Source organism: Manis pentadactyla, chromosome 7, assembly GCF_030020395.1.
Source record: "Manis pentadactyla isolate mManPen7 chromosome 7, mManPen7.hap1, whole genome shotgun sequence".
Lineage (NCBI taxonomy): Eukaryota > Metazoa > Chordata > Mammalia > Pholidota > Manidae > Manis > Manis pentadactyla.
In genome coordinates, this window is record NC_080025.1 from 1,409,320 (window position 1) to 1,432,203 (window position 22,884).

A 22,884-nucleotide genomic window follows, 5' to 3' on the forward strand; every position below is an offset into this window, starting at 1 on the left:
ATATAACCTTGATATTCATAAATGCCAAAATTTGGAAGCAACACAGATGCCCTTCAGTGGGTGAAGGGACTCAATGGAACAGTATCAGGGCTGAAAAGAATGAGCTGTCAGGCCATGAAGGACGTGGAGGAGCCTTAAATGTACATCACTGAGTGACAGCAGCCAGTGTGAAGAGGCCACATGCTGTGTGACACCAGCTCTGTGACATCTTGAAAAAGGCCCAACTATGGGGACAGTAAGTCAGGGGTCAGCAGGGGCACAGGTGGGGCCCAGAGGGTTTCGGGGCGGTGAGCCTGCTCTGTGTGACACTGAGGGACCCTGCCGTAGGTGGTGGGCTCTGGGCGACGGAGACGTGTCCAGGCAGGTTAACTGATCATAACAAATAGACCACCATTTGGTGGTGGGGGACGTAGATAATGGGGAAGGCAGTGAGGGGAGGTAGGGGTTAAATGGGGAATTCCTGTATTTTCTGCTCAGTTGTGCTGTAAATCTAACTTGCTCTGAAACCCAATATCTGTGTCTTAAAAAATGAGAATAAAAATTATATTTATATAGTCACCTTGTCATTCAGCAAGTCTTTCTCAAACAGTACACAAGTTTAAAATGGCCTTTTCTTTAAAACACAGCATATATTGACATATTAAGCACAGAATCCACAAAATTTAAAGAAAATATTGATGCCTATTTTTTACCCAAGGCTACTTAATTCAGAATCCCTGGACATTAGCATTTTTTAAAGTTTCCCAGTTGACTTAATGTTTAACTAGAGTGCAGAAATTCTGGGACCTGAAAAGGACAAAGAATTTCTAGGTAGAGTGGAGTTTAGAATTCCAACTCTGCAAATTAGTAGCTTTTACCTAATTTGTAAGGTCACCTGTGTCCTACCTTTTGAGAGTTGTGATGAGATTTATAGGTGAGCTATTTGAAACATTTGGTGCTTGGCAGAAACTTTAAAATGATAAGCATTATTATTAATGACCTTGAAGCTATGTGTAAAAATGAGTGGTGTCTTAAATGTGTAGGAAATTATTCTTATTATAAGCAACCAAAAACATGTATGTGTTATTGCCATCTGTGGGGTTCAGCTCTTATTTTGAGAGACTGGACTAAAAAGACATCAATGTATTTTATTATCCTAACTTCCTGTACTTTTACTTACTTATGGTAAAACGTAACTTTATTAAATAGAAAATAAGAAATATTAATATCTCAGTGGTACCTAAATAACTCTTAGGAAATGCAGTAATTATTTGCAGAAAAAAGAAAAAAAAGAAAAAAATGATAGCAAGGAAAATGAAAACTATGGAGGGTAGTCAGTTATATTCCACAAGCATTTACACGTTCGTATCTAAGAAGTTCAATCATTTTAAGATAACAAAAATACTACACACAATAGGTCAGTGAACTATTTTTATAATTAAAGACTGTGAGGATCCATTTTGCAAATACCTTAAGAGTCAAAATATTATTGTATGTTTAGAAATATTATGTAGTTTTCAATTTTGAGAAACTAGGTGGTTAGACCATTTCCAATTTGAAGTTAGTTTTAACTGAGCCACAATGGAAATCTGGGCCCAAATTGTGCATGTGCATGCGTGTGCACGTAGGTGTGTGTGTGTGTGAACTTTGTCCTCTTTGGTTTGGCACTGTGGACATTATTATTATCTAAGACTAGAGCTCCAGAACAGACCCAAACTTCTGACCCTTTTAAGAATATTATTGTATGATGAAAACATGCCCCACCTCCCCAGCCAATGACTCACTGTCTGGGCATTGATGGCTGCACAGCGTCCATGACACATGCATGTGCCAGGCACCACTCTCGGGATGGCCTGCCCAGAAGGTGGCGAGGAATGCGTGCCGAGTTATGTGGTAGGCTTTTGTGTAGAGTGCTCTTGCCAGGCTTAATGTCTCCATATCCTCTCAAATTCACCTCCCAGGCTGAAAGGGCAGCCTTCTCGGGGCTTGATGTGTAAATTACACGGTCTAGACACTGATGGAGCCGACCTGATTCTACCTGACCAACACCCAGGAATGCAGAGCCTGCTATAAATGGCTGGTGTATTCTCTATGGAATAGGTTGGGTCTAATATCGCCACACTAAGGAGACCGAGGGAGAGGGTCGCTGTGCTTTAGAGGCCAGAGCCCTCACCACGAGCCCTGTGCCTGATCACGGGCACGAAGGCGGGCAAGCACGGACACTTACGCTGACACGCCGGGGGCTTCCCCTTGTTGCTCCACAGTCCGTCTTCCTGACACACTGCTGTGCCTTGCTGACCGGCTTCCAGCTTAAAGCCCTTGTTACATTCATACACCACTTCACTATTCAACGTGAACTCATTTCCCGAAAAGGACCCATTTCCTGGGGACTCTGGGATTCCACAGGACACAGCTGGAGAGACAGGGACCAACACAGGGTTATTCTTTAAGACCATGAAATTTTCTGTTTTTCAGGTCAGCTACATCAACTGCATATAGAAAGCATTAAGATATTTATATTTCTAATGTGTGGCATAAGAATACACATTTTCAAAGTTTTAAGGATCTTCAGGGTTAATGGGAAATGACGGAACACTGGTTGGAATAAAACATCTTTGTAGTCATGACTCCAGAAGGTGTGTCTGCCCACTGTCAGTCTGCTCAGTCACACCATGTCCCATCAGGTGGCCGAGGTCAGGCTGCACAGAGCCCAGTGCAGTGCGTCCTACTTCATTTAATAGCGGAGAGAAAGGATGACCTAACACCTTCACCAGGACAAAATCTATAGCAATGCTGAGCCCCTTGTGTTGAGATTTCAAAGGGAACAGCAGTAGGCAATCACTCACCTCATGTTTCAAACCTCCTAAATGTGGCTTCCCTGACCCTAAGGAGTCATTTTCCTTAAAGCACCGGTAAGTTATTAAAAGGCAAGTGACTTAACCAAGGTCACTGTTACATTACAATCATGACATATGTATTTTATAAGTCATCTTTCAGGAAACAGGGCCCAGGGAACTGACCTATGGGAGGAATTAAGGGAAGGTACCAAGCAGAAAGCTCAAGCCCAGAGCTGCTTGCAGGTCAGCTTTTAAGAAGTGGTATGAATGAAGAAGATATATATTTTTTTAAACAAGACATAGGGAGAATTCAATATAAACACTTCCTTCTTAAGTTTAGTAGCCCAAGTCACTGATCCAGACTTATCTACTATGAGACAAAAAGAAATCTCAAGTTAATTGCTATGTACATATACATATTTGAAGCGTCCCACAATAAAAATTTGCAGAAGGTGGGGAATAAAAACCACAGACACATCGGCATCACTTTGGACACAGTGTTCACAGTAACGAGCAGCATGTGGCTTTCCAACGCCATCGCCTCGTGGAGACGGCACATCAGCGTGAAGCCGGGGCATCTGCAGACTGTCGCCCTCGTTTCCTGAATGCGTCCTTTCCAGCTGTGACCTCACAGTGTCACCAACCCGCTGCCTCCTCACTGTCCTCTCTCGGATTTCACTCAATCACGTGTCCATCCTCACAAGCCTTGATTTCTCTTCCACTCATGAAACCTGCTGAGTGTCTGGCTGCCTCATGCTTGTCGTGTGGGGTGAGCACAGGATGAAACAACACTGCTGGCAGGTTAAACAGGAAAGAGGACCCTCTGCAAACACCGATAAAGCCCTGCCTTACAGGGAGTTGCCTCCAGGAGGCCGAGACTGAGAGGCTGTGCAACTGCCTCTGTTAAATCTGGAAACATTTCTCACAAGGAAAGCCTGATTCCAAGGAGAGAAGACCTCTTTCTGTGGTCTGATAACAACTGGGAATCTTTTATTGGCCTCGAGCTACAGGTTTTAGCCTCTCGAGTGTCTTCACAACAGGCCGTTTGGCTGGGCTTAAAGTAAGGTTGGGGATCAGTCAGCAATAGGCCTCTAACTCCTCTGATTCAGTGAACAGCGGTGGCATCACTCGTATGGACTTAACAAATGTAGGCTCATGGGGTGGAGGAAATCTCTTGCTAAAGTTGAGTGTTCATTAATCTATTCGTTAATTCCAAATTTTTGCATGATCACTATGTGGCAGATATTCCTTAGATGACTTTTTAAAAAATGTCCATTAGCTAAAAGCATGGAAATTTCAAACTCTGGAAAATTTTATTTTTAATATAGCCAAAGGGAATAAAATGCGTTTTGCATTGTACTAACATAGCAGACAAATCACCACACACATACTCATCCTTTAAAATTGTCTTCTGTTTAGGAGCACAGGCTTTAAAGTCAGACCTCTGACTTATTTCTTGCCTCTGACATTTGCTAGCTGTATGATTTTAGTTGAGTTACATCGTGACTGTTGTCTTATTACCCTCAGGGTAATAATGTCCACCTCCAAGGTAACTGTGAGGATTCAATGAAGTAATGTGCACATGACAATTAGCACTGTGCTGATACAATGTAGGCACTGAGTAAATGACAGAATGTTATTATTATTAGTCATATACAACCATAATTTCTACTTATTTCTTTTGCAAATAAAGACGCGTTGCAAGGGTCAGCTCCTTATAATACGTTTATGAAAGAGTGCAGAGAGTAAACCAGTTGTAAACTAGCTTCTTGCTATTACATATTTCATGAGAGATTTAACATTTTGGTTTCAAATAAGTAAATGCAAGGGAACACTGGTGCCCCGTGTTGAATGTGCCTTTAACAATGTGAGCCGCGTATACGGGCATTTTTCTTTGCATTTCAAGACCACACAGACAGTAGTCTTTCCTGTATTATTTTCATTCTTTCAAATGACTCTCTGACGTAGGATGGCTCCCTCCCCCTGCTGCCCCTCAGGTCTCAGCACCGCACCGCTCACCTTGATTTTCTCCTGTCACAAAGCTCAGCGCCTCTTGGGGCTCTGGTGTCGCCCTTGCCTCTGATCCTCACACCTTGTCACTCAGCCCACGCCGGGCTGTGGCAGGTGCCTATCGGCTCCCCTGCTACCTGCGTCCTGGCCTGCGTGTGCCCGGCCTGGCTGCCCTGAATTCTGCCTCTGCGCACCACTGTCCCAGGGCGTTGGCCCTGCTCCCCATCCCCTACCCTTCCCTCTCCGTGCTGCTCTGATCCGGTTGGTCGCCAAGCACTGTCTGAGAGCTTGAATATTTGCCTCATTCTCAGGTCTCTTCATTTTGCTCACCAGTCGCCTTGTTCATACCACCTTGGTCTTCAAGTGGACCGTCCATCTCTTTGCCATCCGGGCCCACTCACGAAGTGAGGGCAAACGAGAGGGCGGCCCCCGCGGTGGGAGTGTGGAGGAGAGCGGCGCCCTGCGGCCAGGCTTCAGGCAGGGGACATGCTGAGGGAACAGGCCTGAAGTGGGGCGTCAGGCGCAAGGCGACAGGCACCCAGCTCACTACCGAAAGGCCCTCATCAAACAACAAGTACGACAGCATACAAAAATGAAGGCCTGCTGATAAGCTCGGGGGCTGGAAGGGCGGAGAGCAGACGGAGCGCTCCGCCATCAGGGGAGCGGTGGGGACAGGGACGTAGCGGGGTCTGTCCTGCCAGAGGACACCCTCTGAGGAGCACTGGCAGAGCGCAGTGGCGTCCGCATGCCCGAGCTTGTCGTCCTGGGTCCTGGGCATTGGAGAGCTCGTAAGTATACAATACAAGCAATACAAGCAGGTTTGGTTAATTAAAATGTACATGCATGTGGGTGACTTTATATACATGTACACATATACATATTAATTAATCAAAAGCTCTAATGTAAGAATACGGACCTACAACTGGATTCCTCTATATAGTATCAGTGCCAGCATTTGATTGTGTTTATAATCATGTTGGGACCACGTAATGCCAGCCAATTTGTTATAGCTGATACAAGTACTGGAGGCAGATAATATAGATATCATGGCCTTGCTTAAAGTGAGAACCAAAGAACTTTACAGCAAGTTCTAAAAATATGAATTATATTGTTGCTTACTTGGTGAAAAATTCTTTACATATTTTTATACATATTACACACATGCAGATCACTCATCTATAAATGCCCTTTCTGAAGCTGACTGTATTAAGTTAATACCTGAGGATCATCTTCTTAAAGCTACTAGTAACTTTAGAAATAAATATCAATAGTGCTCCACAGATTTGTGCCTTCTGGTGTCTGCGGGGTCAGTGTTACTTCTAAGAACCGCATTCTTGGGTGGCTGTTCAACATATAGTTTTGCAATAGTTACATTTTAATTTTCAACCATCTGCCGACAGGGAAATGACTTAATTTTCCCTTAAAAACATGTTTTTTCTTTTTTTCAGTGCTAATTGCAGTCAAATGGATTAACTGCCAAATAAAAGCACGAAGACCAAAAATTAATTAGTGAGTTAAATATGTGGTTGTAGGTTCACTGTGCAGCGAACCACAAACCTCCACCACGAGTGCTTGTACCAAGGCTTTTCACATGGCAGCACACATCCCCGGGGACGGGTGACAGGCGGACCCTGGTTCAGCAGGTCCGGGCCCCTGGGGATGGGTGACAGGCGGACCCTGGTTCAACAGGTCCGGGCCATGACACTGCCTCTCTAACAAGCACTGTGGTCTCAGAACCACACTCGAGGGGCGTGGGCTTAGACTCTTTTAAATGTCTAGGCCTTCTTTTCTGCACACATCTGTGACCAAAGCTTGCCGTGTAACTGCCCTGCCACTGCTCCAGGTGCCCCCGCAGGTCTGGCGTTTGCGCCCCACGCTGTCCCTTGCAAGGCTCTGTGGGACCCGGGCTTCTTGACTGAATGCACTGTTTTACCACGAGCACCTTCCTTGATGGGGAGGAGTGATGTGGGGTCTGGAAGAGCCTGGGGAGAGAAGGGTCTGTGCTTGGAGATCTTTACATTACCCTGGGCTGACATGACTCCCAATACAACATTATTTTATTTTTAAAGTCAACATAAAATGATTTTGTTAAACAAGTAATTTAAAACATGGTTCAATGTTTGCAGGACTGTTAAAGGTTTCTGAAATCTTGTATTAAGGTCCACCTCTGAATCCGCCTGGACGGTGAAGCATCTCGGGCTCTCCTGTGAGTAGAGCTGAGTTTGCTGGGCCAAGATCTTCAAGCACAGACCCTCCGATGACCACTCAACCAAACACACAGAGGCTTTTTCACGACAGGCTTGAGGACTGCCAGTAAAACGGCCCTTGAATATGTTACGGCACAGAAGTGTGTCTTTGTGATAAACACTGAGACCCAGCAGTTTCTTCAGTAGCTCCCCCATGACTCACAGGGCCCAGAACACTGTTAGGGTCAATCAGTGAAACCTGCATATCTTTGTGGATGCATTAGAAGAGTTCAAACACATCCTCAGCTATCTTAGTTTGTAGGCATGAATCCTTAAGTTGCTTTACAAGCACTTGGAGTTATTTAATCTCAGCCGTCCCTACCAGCTTGCTCTATTGGACCAACCAGTGATTTTAAGCAGTACTACAGGCATACACAAACCTGAATAAATGAATTCACATTTAAAACAAAATTTAACTAGGGATAAAGTATGGTTCAAACAACATATCAGCATTGCCAGGATCATCTAAACGAAATCCCGTCACCATTTTCAGCATGTTGAGAAATGATTGTGACTCACAGACAATGGCTTTCCTCCATCAACCTTCACTTCAGGCGGCATGTCCACAAAAACCTTCGCAGGCTGGGTACCACCAGGGTCTCAGCATGTGCTCAGGACACAAAGGAAGGCCAGACCTGCTCAGCTGAGCCAGGCCGTTCTTTCCTATCCAACACCCGACTGTGGGCAGCGGTGTGGACACATGATGTCGTGTGCACATGCACATATGGATTGCAGCTGTGAGATGATTCATATCAATTTCTATTTTAAAAGCTATAGGAAAAAGCACAATATTCGAAAGGACATGGATTCATAAACAGGAATGGAATGTCATCCATCTCTTCAGAGGTGGCAATTATAAATGGTGACATGCTGTTGCAAGAAAAACTTTATCGTGTTTTCCAGAAAACACAATTTTGATTCTTTAGAAATACCCAGCAGGGATTTAAGTAACTGACAACTTAAAAATCTCAATAAACTGTGTACTAAAGACAAATTAGGGTCTTAGTTTCAGAATCAAAGTACCAGAAACAGTTTTTTGACATGTTTTTCTTTTGTATCTAGGATGTAAGCATGAAGAAGAGCAAAAATGAGAACAAAACCTTGAAAACAGAAATCTATTGTAGCTACACTGGAGAACATGGCTACAAGAATTGAGCTTCTTGTCAGTGAGTCACAGTCACCTCCTATGTGAAGGGAAAGCAAATGAACCAGTGTGGTGGGCGCCATGAGGGCTTCCCTCACACACGTAAAGACGCAGCAGACCACATGGCCACTACTGAACGGAAACCAGGAAAATGCAGATGGATGACAGATACCTAGACGCAGGGATACAACGATACAGAGAAAGATCAGACAGACCGGTAGACGGGTGACAGACACGTACATGCAGAGGCATGAGAGCCACAGAGAGAGACAGACAGGCCGAGGACAGAGCGACAGCCTCCAGGGCACCCTGAGGGGTTTCTCCAGCTGTGAAAGGAAAATGAGGAGTGAACTACAATGAGCTGATAAATCAGAAATGTTAATAAAGCTGGGAAACCAGATTCCTTGGCAACAGCAGAAAGTAGTAGAAATAATAAAAACTGAGTCTAAAAATGAATGAATATAGTTTCTACAGTTTCAGAGGTTATTGCTCAGGACATAGCCGAAGTGCTTCTCGGGACAGGAAATGGGCCGTGTGGACACACTGGCAATGGCTGCTCGGCAATTTAAACTAAAATGTTAATAACAATGTGCAGACTTCTAACGGTATTCCTGAAGGCTGATTACTGGAGCTGCCCACAGGCGACGAGAGGCGCCCGGAGCTGCGGGAGTCCGCCTCCTGCTGCAAGGGCGTCTGCTTCCAGCTCTGCTGCGCAACTGTCTTGGTTTTCAGACTTCATTTTCATTAACTTCGCTACTGTACCAGGAAATGAAATGAAGTGTTTCAATATTCAACACCTAGCAATTAATTAAAAATTGGAATTTGAATATATTCAAAATCTCCTGGCTTTGTGTCACCAAGGTCCCAGCTTTTCTTCATCTGCACCGAGGCTCACACACCGCCATGAGCGGGTGACCCACTTCTTCCTGTCCATTCTAAAAATGAGAACATCTTTCCAGCTGACTTCCGGGGCTGCGTTCTGGGAGACAGTGGCAAGGCGAGCCTGCAGGGTGCCGGGGACCCAGGACCAAGGAGACTGTCCAGGGGATGGATGGGGAGCCGTGGGCAGGGGACTTCCAGCTACACGGGGCAGCGCAGGCCCAGGGGTGTTCTCCCGTGCCCGAGGCTGCCCCATACCTCTGCCAAGCCTCAGAGCCTACGAGGAATTCTCCCTGCCACCGTCTTTGGTAAGATGTCCCACCTGTCTGTCACTCTGTGACTCTGCAGCACTTACAACCCTTCCTTGGGGCTGTTCACTTCCTTCTACGGGTCAGCCATCTCTACTTCAAGGATTTTAAGAAGCCAGCTGCGTCAGCAACCTGCACCTCATGTCCGCGGGCCCCGACGCCCCCAGCTTCCCACGGGGCTCTGCGCCCCTTTGCTTCCGGTGGCTGTTCTGTGGGCCCGGGCCCGACACTGTCCAGCTGCCAATTTTGCAGGCAAGGCTTGCCACGGGGCTCTTCAGTGGCATGCCACATCACCTCCCAAACCGGCGGGTGCTATGACTGCACACAGGCATTTTCCTGTGGCCACTGTTCCACCTTTCGCTGACTGGGGACCCTCACTTGAAAGGGCTGCACGCTGAAGCCGAAAGTGCTGTGTGGACCCTTGCCTCCCCTCTGCCATGCGCTCCCGAGGCCAGCAGGAGGCCCCCAACACTCAGGGAGAGCGCATTGTCCTGCTCTTGGAGGTATTCGGAGGCACCCACGTCAGGCCCACTCCTCAGGGTTGAGCACATAGGAATTGCACCACAGGATTTCCTCCAGGGCAAGCTGCTCGGGGGTCTCGGTTAGGCACCCTGATCAGAGGACCTGCATTCTCTTAGGGAAGTGATTTTGGCATGTTTCGTGCAGTTCCTTGTCCAGGAAGGTCGAGGCTGCATATCACTACTGCTGTTATACAAAATCACCCTCGACGCACATCTCCACTCACTACAGCTTCTGTTATTAACCACGTTCCAGATGGGGAGAGCACAGGGCTGTGTGACACACGGTGTGTGCTAGGCATGGGCAGAGAAAACACACTGCTTAATTTAGTAAATGGACATGCTGGGTTTCCGCACATGATGAAAGAAAATTTAACATCTTCCATAAAATATTTGAGATACAATTTGCAGACTACAGAAGATAACTGATGTTGGTTGAATTATCCTCGGCATTTGGTCTGATGGAGCCCATCACTTAGGTCAGAGGTCAGCAGATGATGGCCCATGGGTCAAAACCTGGCATGTTTTTGTACAACTTGCCAGTTAAAAATGTCTTTTACATTTTAAAAAGATTGTGAAAAATTTTAGAAGAATATGTGGCAGAAACCGTGTATGACTCACAGAAACTAAAATATTTTCTACCTGACCGTTCATGGAAAAAGTTTCCTGGCATCTCATGTCACTCACACTGAGAAATGAGAGCAGTCTATGACCAGCTTACTTAGCATCACTGACCTCAGTCTGACACCTGTAGAGTGTCTGGGAAAGCGCGTCCAAGCACCTGCTGAACACACTCGTCAACGCTGACACACCTGCCTCGGGTAAGGTGCCTCCGCTGCGTTCCCATCTGGGCCTGACGCTGCGGGAAAGGCCTCGTGCCCGTGCTTCCTGCGGGGAGATTCTTATCCCTAATCACAGATGATGAGGCTGAGCTTCAGTGAAGTCAAATCCCCTGCCCAGGTCATGTGCTGGGAAATGCTGGGGATGGGAGGGTTCACGTCTCAGTTTTGGGGACTGAAATCTCCAAGATCCAGTCACTCAGCTCACATTCCATAAGGAAATCAGAAGCAGTTGGATGATCCTCAGTTCACAACGTGCCTGGTGGGACAGGGCAGCTTGCGTCTAGATGCCCCATGCGGATCCACTGACTGACGAATTAGAATGCAGCTGACATGATGACTACGACCTACATTCTTACATATTTAAAATTTTTTACATATCCTAACATGTGATTTAATATTTTAAAATATTTATACTTAAATTTTATTATTAGCATGGCATGACAAGCTTTATCATTTCAGAGAAGCAAATAAATATGCATATGAAAAAAATCAAGGCACGAGCCATAATTACCTATGCATTGTATGTTCATAAATAAACATTTTTAAGATTTACCAAATAGCACAGGTTTTTATGCCAAAGCAGCAAATACATCCTAACTTCTGTTAATGACATTATTTGAAAAAAAAAAAAAAAGGTTTCCTTGTGAAAGATGCCCTTTTATGGGACAGAAATAATGTTTAGGGGGTATGTGCATCATGTAATGGAAATAACATAGGTCTTGAAATGTGCAAGACTTGGGCTCAAATCCCATCGGATATGTTCAGTCATTACATTTCTTGGGTATGTCACCTTTGAGCGCCAGTATCTACAGGGACTCAAGTGATAGGAAGATGAACACCCACTCAGTGCCTGACTCGCAGACCCCAACACACAAACCATCTCTCACCCACCAGCTCTAGCCCTACCCTTGTCCTTTACATTAGCAAAGATAGCATTTATTAGCAGAGTATAGGCACCTATCACCTGTCTTGAAGTTCTGACTTCACACACAGAAGCTTAATCATGTAATTTGTCAGAAAGGTCATTTCCCTACCCCTCATTGCCTGCAAAATGCAAGCATTGCATCTACAGACACGCCAACTCCAAGCAGAGGAGATGCCTTAGAAAAGGCTCTGAGAATCTGAGCTTTGAAATGAATAGCTGCTCGGGAACTGCTCTTTTCAACATGGAAACATGACGGGCTGCCCTGAGAGATGCCAGTTTAACTGGATCTTTGACATAATACAGAAAATTTCAGGTCAGATTTAGGCTTCTCCACAAGATGAGGAAGATTAGTGTATTGATAATGGAAACAGCTGCTTGGCAGAGTTTCTTGCTTCAAGGCAGGAAATGAAGCCTACAGGACAGAAGATATGCCTGGCTTTATTGAGCAGGATAAAAACCAATATAGTTTTTCTGAGAGAAATAATTTAAAAAGTCAAACAAAGGAAGAAAAACAACCTGAAGTTCTCTGAAACTGACAAAATACATATTTTTTATTGGTTACTACATTTTTTCACTCACAGATGACCGCCAGTGAACACTACTATTTGTTTAATACTGCCCAGAATTTTCTATGCTCATTACAAGCCATCACATCATCTTGGAGAGGTTGTTCTGGGAGAGGGTGGTCTGGGGGTGTGACTTTGGCTCTGACACTGTGAGCCACAGGGTCCAGGTGAGTTTGCAAGGGGTGTCTCACCCTTCCAGAATAATAATGGGCACTAACAGTGATAGTACATGATCATTAATATATCATAGTTATAATATTAATAAATGAGCACTAATATATAACTATTAATATAGTAATATTAATATTAATAACCAGCACTAATATATAACTAATATATTATAGTTTTACTATTAATAACAACCAGCACTAATATTATGCATTACTATTAATACATCAGTTATATTAATATTAATAACTAGCATTAATAGTAATGTATAACTATTAATATATTATAGTTATAACAATAACTAGCACTAATGATCAATTAACATATTAGTTATAATATTAACTATCACTACTGTAAATTTTGAAGACAGATTATTCTAAGTTACTGCTTTAGTCCTCTCGACAATCCTGAGACATCAAAACCTAGTCATCAACATGTTCACCCTTTACATGGATGGCAACAGGTTTAGAGAGATTAGGACTTGCTGACCATCAGGGACTGCTACTTTTCTCTCAAAATTCTGTGCTCCTAAGACACTATCGACAAAAAGTCAATGAAAACAAGAGAAAACCAAACAGATTCTAGCACAAGGTAAATCATTCTTAAAGGAGAAAAAAAATTCTTAAATGCACATCTTAGAAAGTCATACATTTATGGCTTTTTTTCCATTAACAATGTTTACCAAATGCTACAAGTGGCAGGGGTTTTACAGAGCAGATACCATCCATCTGATCAGCAACTGGGGGCCCAAAAGGAAATGGCCTCACAGTCCCTGTTTTGAACTTGCTAATTTATTAAAAATCAAGTGTTGCATTTTTAGTGAGCACTTCAAAATACTGTTCTGGACAACTAAAAAAAAAAAAAGGAAATAAACATCCTAATGCAGATAGAAATGTATAAACTATATTTGGTTTTCTGTAAGATTAAAAGGACTGCTATTCAAATCACTGAGAAAACTTACAGTATCAACTCCAGAAGGATAATCAAAATATTGAATAATATATTAAAATACCAAGTATCTATAAAATAAATATTAGGTTCCCAGGGCCACAAAGAATTATCTATTTATTATTTAATTTCATTTTTCTAGTTTACAAATACCCTACTTTCAAAATAACTGAAGTATCTATGGTGGTCTTTGAGCTTGGTAAAATTATTGAAATATTTCAGTGTTTGCATCAGTAATTAAACCCCCAATTATCTCAAAGAACTTCAGTAGGATAGATCCCAGGATTTACAGCTGGTTTTGACCAGATATGATCTGCTATCAAAGGTCTCAGGTATTAGCTGTTTGGGGGAGAGCTATTTAGTTTGAAAATTATTGTGCAGATCGCATTTGTTTATTTACAAGTGTATTTACCTGATTTGATCCCTATAGACCTACACAGTCACATCTCTCCTCATGACAAACACAGATGTACTCGGCGCCTTGAACTGACTTCAACTATGTCTTCCTCACTGATCACTTAAAAAACTATCTTCTCGGAGCCCCAGACGCTCTGCCGGATCCGGCCTGGCCAGAGGGGCCTGCACGGCGGCCTGTCCCGCGACCCCGCCGGCTGCTCCTCCTCACCCAGTGCGCGTCCCAGTGAGGGCTACCACCCGACTCCCAGATGCCGAGGCCCGGCGTGCCTGCCAGCCCAGACCCCCCTCTCTTCCCAACCCTCCTCACGCTGCCACGAGAGCCTGCTGACTTCCTTTCCCGAACGTTTTCACTATGTGTTTTTTCACAAACCTTTTCCCACTGAGTTTATCGGGGTCGTCCTCATGGCTCCAACACACACCCCACAGCTTCTAAGGTCGCCTCTCTTCTGGCACGTTCTGCCCAGTCACCCACCACACTGCTAAGAGATCCATGTTTCTGCAAGGCGGCTGTGGCATGTATCTTTGCTCTTCGACAGACTGACGTCAACCACAGGAGAGGGTGCACGAGCCACACACACCTGCCATTAGGGCCTTCCACGACGGGCCCTGCGGGCTGCTCCACAACGCCGCCCATCACACCTTCCCCCTCAGACCCCAGCTCGGGCGCCCGCAGTGGGCGGGGCGTGCCCCTGACCTCCTGCACCCCCTCGCTCACGTCACGCTGGATTGCAGTTATTGGTTCATAAGAATCAGGCATGTGTCTTGTTCCCTGTGACGCCTAATCTGAGATGTTTGAGATGGAATGAGACAGGTGCATGGTCCTTAATGCCTGCATTAGGTTTTACAACTACAAGCACAACCCTAATCTACAAACACGGACATGCGGTTAACGTCACTTCTCTACGTGAAGGACATGCAAGTGAGTGTGTCGAGGACGGTACAGAGCACACCCTCTCCATGACAACGGAACTATACCTACTTTAATTTTTATAATAATGTGTTTGGCATCCATAGGTTTCACAGGTTAAAAACTTGTATCTTTATCCCTATAAGTTCTCATTTCCCGGTTTGATAATATAATGTAAATGTGGTATTCAAGGAAAAATAAAATCACGAAAGACTTCCATGCTCACTTGAGCAGGTGGTGTTACCTGCACTGAACCGAAGCTGCTGAAAACTGTTTTTTCCTTATAGAGTTCCAAGCATTTTCAGGAAAGAGTGCATCCGATCTCTAACCTCATATCCTACAATTATGAACTGTCAGCAATTCAGGAGCCACTAACTCTTTGGACAAAAAACACTTGTTTAAATAAAACTCTGAAATTACCCTCAATTATCTTAGAAATGAAAATGAGAATTTCTCTTAATAGAATATAAATTACCATTGTAAATTTAAATTATAAAGATACCAATAACCAAATAGAAAATAACTTTCCCTTAATATTTGTCATTTTAACACAGAAGGAAAATAGCAATAAGTAGATGCTAATCAGTGTCTTATTTTTAAAATATTTCCAAAGTTAGCCTAAAAACCTTTTTGAATTACAATTTTTGATAAACCTTCTCTGACCATATACACAGAGGCATTCGCCTGGAAGGTTCCGCTTGTACCTGAAGGAGGATGCGGAGCCAGTGACACGTAGCCTGGTGTGAACTGCTCACTCTGGGCCATGCTGTCCATGATGACAGTTGCCGTGATTTGTAGTTCTTGTTTCATGGTTAGACTGGGAGTCTTTTGAAGGGAAGGAGCGAATCTCTCTAATGTTGTTCCCTACAGCCCAGCACATACACACACTCAGCACATCTGTGACCTGACAGGACACCCCTTCTGGTCTAATACATCACGCGGGGTAAATGATTAGTGTTCGCAGAGGAACGGGAAGCCCACAGAGCCCCTGCTGGGCTGTGTCACACGAGGCCAACGGCTTTCTGTAAGCTAGTGAGTATTTACATTACGTGAAAGTTCTGCATTCTATTGGTGATGAAAGGAGAATGAGTAATTAGTGCTAAACACATCAAATTTCCCTTTAGAAAATACTGTAGCAATTACACATTATATTTTATCTTAAATGCAGTTAAATCAACTCTCATGAGTCTTTAGTCATAACTAAAACCTTTAAGGGTATAAATTGCCAGTATATATTACAGAAGCTTAATCTGTTTAAGATTTTTGATCCTGTCTCAGTGGCCTTCAGATTCTATGTCCTAAGAGTGGACTAAAATAACTTTTCCACAGTAAATGAATTTAAATACCTAAAGTACAGATGACTTCCAGAACTGGGGTCTGTGAGATTTTGTTTTAGGTAGAATTTCTGTTCAGCAAGAAGCAATTTGATTCAAACACTGAAGAGGCTGGAAGACGATCTGGATTCTAGGCCAACATTTTTGTGATGATTAGTAAGTCACTTTTATGTGCCTCAGTTTCAAATACGTTAAAGTGAGTGAACGAAACTACTCTATTTTTAGTCCTCTAGGTTTTACAAGTCAAACTTTATGAAGAAAGAACAAGACCATGCGGAGGCCCTGTGAGTAGAACAGTGAAGAGGAAGTGTGTTAAACTGTGTGTCTGTGCCCTGTGCCTCTGTCCCCCATCTGCGTGTCACAGCTTCTTGTGTGCAACACAAAGACAGGCACTGACATCACTCACATTCCTCGGCCAAAACCGAAAGATTTCAGAGGACCTGGTTTCTAGTGCACTCTTTCTGTTTCTGGGTCCATTCACTAACATACTGTACACACTCCCTGACTCCTTTCCACCACTCACTGATGAAGCAGCCATTTCTCCACTGACTTAGTGATTCTGAGAACCACGAACTATCAGGAAGATGGACCCGCATCGGCCTGTCACCTCGTGGCGTGAGGGTCTCCCCCCAGGGTCTTTGGGAGACTCCAGCCTTGAAGGCACCTCCCTTTGGCTGTACTGTGCCACTCAGCCACCACAGGTCAAATGCTTTCCTCATCCCCCTCCCTGGTCAGCCTGCTGTTTAGGTCATCGCTTGTCACTGGCGTTCTGCCCCCAATGCTGATGACACATAGTCCACGGGTTACTCTCTGAGCAACAGATTTTACATCACAGAGTAATAGAACACTGAACGAAAATGAGAGGCATTTCTTTTTTTAAAGAAAAGAGGTCATCATTTCTAATGAAACAAACTTATTGCATTTTTATGTTTGTCTTATACTAAAGAAGAATTTCTGAAGGTGGAACTTAATAATGCAAGCTAACTTATTATGGTTAAAGACACATAAGTATAATAAATATCTATTTTGTCTCATAGGGCAATACCAGAAAATCTATTATCTAATGAAAAAAGAGAAAGGGAAACTAGTATGAGGCTCCATTCATAAATCATAATTAGCTTTCAAAAACCAACATATTTCATTATGAATATAAATCTCAGTAAGATAAAATTATGAAAATTTCATGATTTCAAAGTCTTCAAGTTAAAATGCCTTATTTGAAAACCAGATTTTATGCATATGAAAGATAAAATGCAAAAAGAAGGCATGAAATATTGAAATCAACTTTAACAAACATTGGATTTAAATGACCAAAAAGAAAATGAAATACATGGCATACAGCTCAAAGAATGAGTTTTTAATTTAAAATAAGGAAAATGAGTTCTAGTAATTTCTTTAAATTCATAAAAATGTCCAGAAAAATTATTTAGAGTCTAAATCAGATAACACATATTTTACTTCAAAATGAAATACAAGTAGGTTTTAGAATGACTGCGCCCCGCATGTGGTGAGTGCCCGACCAGCCTCTGAATCCAGGCTGTAAAGCTAAATCACGCTGAGTGTAAATGTCAGAAATGTTTGCAGGGTCAGTGGGAAGTTTAATTTGTACTTTTATAAAACCCACATTCAATTGTTCCTTATCTTTCATCCCTTCTCTGCTTCAGTAATTTTCAGTGTCATTAAAATAAGAATAATATATTGAATTCCAGTTTGGGGATGAAAAACCACATTTTTTACCTTGGCAGAGGGGAGTGAGGGAGTCCCAGCGATACATCCCCGCTGGATTCCGTGTGCAGGTCGCATTGCTGAGGCCGACCATGCGATACCCGGGCTTGCAGAAATAATGCACTTGACTCCCCACGGCTCCCGTGGTCCTGTTTACAGCACCGCCGTGCTTCGGGGTGTGGGTCAGGCTGCAGTAAGGTGCTACAGGCACACACACACACAGGAATAAACAAACAAATAGAGGATTGCTGCATTTCCCTTGGCGAGATTGTCAATCAAACAGTCCAACTGTTTACACAGTGGGAAGTTAGCACCAATATGTAAATGTGCAGGGACTGTCCCTCCTGCTGCTAGGGATGCGGATGGCACCACCACTTTGGAGGACGGTGTGGTGGTTTCCACAGGACTCAACACAGTCGTACCTACCGTTCTTGCAGTCATGCTCCTTGGTATTTACCCAGAGGAACTGGAAACATGTCCCCACAAAACCTGCACACAGATGTTTACAGCAGCCTTATTCATAATTGCTGGGACTTGAAGCAGCCCACATGCCCCTCAGTAGATGATGGATAAATAAGTTGTGGTCCATCCACACAAGGGAATATTAGCACTACAAAGAAATGAGCTGTCAGGCCATGAAGGACACAGGGGAGCCTTAAATGCACATCAGTGAGTGACAGCAGCTGGTGTGGAGGCCAGACGCTGTGTGACACCAACTCTGTGACATCCTGGAAGAGGTCCAACTATGGGGACAGTAAATCAGAAGTTGGTAGGGGCACAGGGGGTGCCCAGAGGGTGTCAGGGCAGTGAGCCCGCTCTGTGTGACACTGATGGGGGACACACATCATCACACATCTGTCTGAGTCCCCAGGATGTGCAGCACCGAGCGGCCCTGATGTAGGCGGTGGGCTCTGGGCAATGGGGACGTGTCCGGGCAGGCCCGTCACTGTGACAAACATCCATCTGGGGGGACGTGGATAACAGGGAGGCTGAGCATGCGGAATGCTGGCTGCAGAGGAGACAGTGTGTGTGGTGGCGGGGGCTTTATGGGAACTCTCTGTACCTTTCTCTCAATTTTGCTGTAAACCTTAAACTTCTCTGAAAAAAAAAAAAGAGTCTAAAAAAACAAAACAAAACAAAAAGCATCCAGGAATCCAGAGCCAAGGGTCAAGTCTCTTATTCTGAGGTTGAGATGACCTGGACGTGCTAGTTAACGTGAAGACAGACTCTTGACTATTTGACAAGAATACTGTAAAGAAGCCCATGGAGGGACCATACTGAGCCCCCCACTCCTCCGCCCAAGGCTAGTTACCTACTTAAATAAGTGTATTGATCACTAGAATAAGAATGGTGAGGTGCTGCTCAGGGCTCCATATCTGAAACTAAGTAAATCTCAACACTAAGAAGAAAATCATTAAAATGGAGAAAACAGAAGAATATACATTTTGTAATTAAGGCCATTGCATTTTTCTTATCAATTTTGTGATGTGGGTCTTGTGAATTGTAGATGTAGACATTACTCTTCTTTTTAACATAAGGGATGTGAATAAGATTTCTGTAGAAAATGTGCTACATTTCTCAATAAAAATGTCACAATAGCTTTAATCTTTGCCTTTGAAGGGATGCTTTTTAAAATTAGAGACAGGCATTTGCTAAAATCATGTGATCTTACCTACACAGAATATAACATTTTGATGGCTAAGAGGCTCTGCATCTTATTTACATATTGAGAGAGAGAAACTCAATTTATTCTGGCAAGACCAGTTTCACTGTAGCATAAAATTCTCTGAATTCCCTTTAGATGAATTAAAACAATAAAGTTATGAAATACTCGAAACTCATGGTTCCTTTTGAAAGAAGTAGCTTTAAGTGTCCTGCTTCCCCATGGGGTCCACACACAAGCACACACACACCCTTGTGCATGCTTAATGCTGGGTGTTCCTGAGAAATAAACGCAGAAGCAGCTTTTGAAGGTTTCCTGTCACTGCCTGGTGCAGAAGCACTGTCTGTGTGTCTGACCTTGGCCGTCAACCACGCCCCTGTGAGGAGCACCCTCACAGAATATTCTGAGCTGGGTGATCTTCTGAAGTACCATGTCAGGATTGTTTAGAAAAAAGGGATAGTTTTTATTAAGTTAAAACCCATTAAGTGTTGTAAGAAACTCTTCATTCATTGCGTGGCTGGCCATGCCACTCTCCGTGACCGACTGTTCTACGCTGAATCTTACAAGTTTTGGATGAACCAAAGTGCTCCGTTCGGGGGAGGTATGAATGTAATCGGGCACCTGGCTGACCGCCCAGGGTCACTGTGCCAGGAGGAAGCGTGTGGAAGGTCTGGAGAAGGGGCAGCTGTGGCCCCGCCCCACAGCGAGGAGCGGCCGGTGCCAAGCCTGCTCCGCCAGCCACGGCCCCGCGATACACGCGCGGCGCACATCTTCCTTGGGGAAATGCATCCCAAACTTGTTACCATGCATATTGTGGAGTGAGATGTAGGGAAAAGTTTGGGTTTTCTTCCTTAGTGATTAAAGTGTCTGAGGAATTTAAATTGTCTGCTGCTTCTGTAAGGCAGTACAGACTTTCTGTGAGGGGCTGGCCACGGGGACAGAGGCACATGGGGGCTAGTACCTGTCGTAGAAGCACAGACTGGGTTCATCAACATAAACACCTGCTGGCAGAGAATGACTAAAACATATGGGGAAAGGACAGAATTTTAATGTTGATAGGGAAATGATATATACATGTAGATATATAAACGGTAAGTTTTGAATGTGTTTATGTGTGTGTATATATAAACATATATATAATCTGCATATATAAAGAATCTATCAATAAGATATATGATTAATATAAAGATTACTACTACTTATAAAATGAATAGCAATATGATTATCTCTTCCTGTGTGTTTCCTTAACATTTAAATATATTTTTTAGTTAATTTACATTCCATTGCTTTGCCTTTTGGGAAATGTCTTACTTTCCATGGTATGCAATTCAATGGTTTATCATTTTAAGAATAGGCTTTTAGAAATATTAATAAACAAATAGTTGATCTTCCCAAATGTAGTTTAGGGATCTCACTCAGGGTAATTTCCCATCACATGATTTCTACTGAAGCTAATTATTCATCTTCAGAAAGTGAGGTTTTATTATAAGTCTCTACCTAACATTTTTATTTAATGCAGATCACTTGCATGAAAACACTTTTATATTAAACCCAAACCTCACTTACTAACCTGCATAACGAATCTTGAATCCCTTTTTACTGGTTGCATGATCAGTGGACCAACGGAGATACAACTGGTTACTCTTGCTTGTGAAATTTGATTGTTCAGTATGGTTCCCACTTAAGACCACTAACAGAGGGCTTTGGCCAGAAGAACCTAAATAAAACAGAAAAGAAAAAACGTTCAGATATGAGTCAGCACCTACATAATGCAGACTACTAGCTTTTGATTAAATTCGATGTCAATGCACAAAAGTTATTTATTTCTAAAGCACGCTAAGAGTGCCAAATGAGTAATAAAGGAAAAATATTTTCTCTGATAAAAAAAAAGTAGCCACCCAAAATAATTCCAGATGTAAACTCTATGAACACACAGTGCATAAACCAAATTTACCTTACCTGTGAAACAGCAATAATTGAAAAAATGGAATTTTTATTATCATTATTATTAACAACATTGTATGGGTAAGGGAAGTGGAACGGTTCATGCAATACTGGTGGATGAATAGTTAGTAAAATCACTGTGGACAGCAATTTGCTATCAGCCAATAAAACTGGGGCTTAATTACTTTTCTGTGAACTCCAGTCCATGTGTACAAGGGGTGTTATACAGCAAAATGTTTATCCCAGCACTGTTTTTTATGGTGAAATTTATTTCCTAACTTGTAGTTTGGAGTTTTAAAAAAGAACTGTAAGTGCCAGGAAAATAAATTGTATATAGCATGTAGGATTAATGACCTAGACAGACACGTGTCAGCACAGGTGATTCTTAGAACAGCTTATTGACAACAGGAGAAATGCATCTGCCGGTAAACATGACAGCAGTTGTGTAAGAATTCAAAAGTACAATATACAAAGTTGTGTGTATGTGCATGCGCCTGAGTGCACATGTAGGTAGATGATGATGGTAGATAGCAGACAGATGACGAACTATAAAACACGCCCAAGCAGGAGACACCGAACTCCCCCAGACATGCCCATCCCTCTGGGAGGGCACCTGGGGGGCTGCGTAGGGGCGGAAGCCCCGTTTTATCTGTGCTCCTTGGTTCTTTAAAAAAACAGAGCCTGAGGCAAATTTGACAAAATCCTAAATTCATTACATGGAGCAATGGACTTCACAACTGACGCACTTAATAAAAGCAAGGGCAGAGTACAGCCAGCCAACACTGCCGTCATCCCTGTAACTGGTCGTGACTTGTTGAGAGAAATAGCTGCACTGGGTGCAGGGGCTGCGTTCATACCCCAGGCAGCTCATCCATGACTCCAGCTTCTATGGCCTCAACACTCTTGCTCGGAGCCATCGTGGCCTTCCCGTGGCACACAGCCCGCCCCCAGGGAACAGGTTATGAGTGGCAGCACATGGCTCTCGCTCCACAGGCATTATGGATTTTACCAGCCTCAGTGCCACCCATCCCTGAGACTTGACTGCAGAGTTTTTACTCACGGTGAGACTGACAAACCACGACTTGCCATCAGAGATGTTCTAGGGATGTTTCCACATCAATCTGGCATGGACTGAATCGCCCCCACTCCCTACAAACCCCTACGCTGAAGGACTGACTATATACGGGGGCAGGATCTTTGAAGAGACAACTGGGCAGAATGAGGCCACCAGGGGGGGGCCCTGCTCTGTTCTGATGGGCACGCTGTCCACGGGCACTCACAGAGGGGACAGGGGAAGGCAGAGTGCACACGCCCAGGAGGCAGGCCTCGGGAGGGAGCACCCCGGCCACACCGTGATCTCGGAGGCCGGCCTCCTGGACCCGGGGACGATCAGCTCCTGTTGTCTAAGCGCCGCGTCTGTGGTGCTGCGTTGTGATAAGCTAGTCCACAAATACAAAAAGCTGGCCTATTAAGGACGGTCAAGGCACTGTCCACTCTAGCGAGAGCCCAGAGGCAGCAGCAGAA

General features: G+C 43.9%; 1 protein-coding gene across 1 annotated transcript in view; it reads right to left on the bottom strand.

Moving 5' to 3' along the window:
• The window catches only part of CSMD1 (CUB and Sushi multiple domains 1), a 1,485,257-nt gene that overhangs the window by 71,968 nt on the left and 1,390,405 nt on the right, over positions 1-22,884 (bottom strand). The window contains exons 48-50 of the mRNA XM_036898253.2: positions 20,987-21,133; positions 17,766-17,954; positions 2,207-2,392 (exon numbers count right to left, since the gene is read on the bottom strand). Of these exons, the coding sequence (XP_036754148.2) occupies positions 2,207-2,392; positions 17,766-17,954; positions 20,987-21,133 (522 nt within the window). The remainder of the gene's footprint in view (positions 1-2,206; positions 2,393-17,765; positions 17,955-20,986; positions 21,134-22,884) is intronic.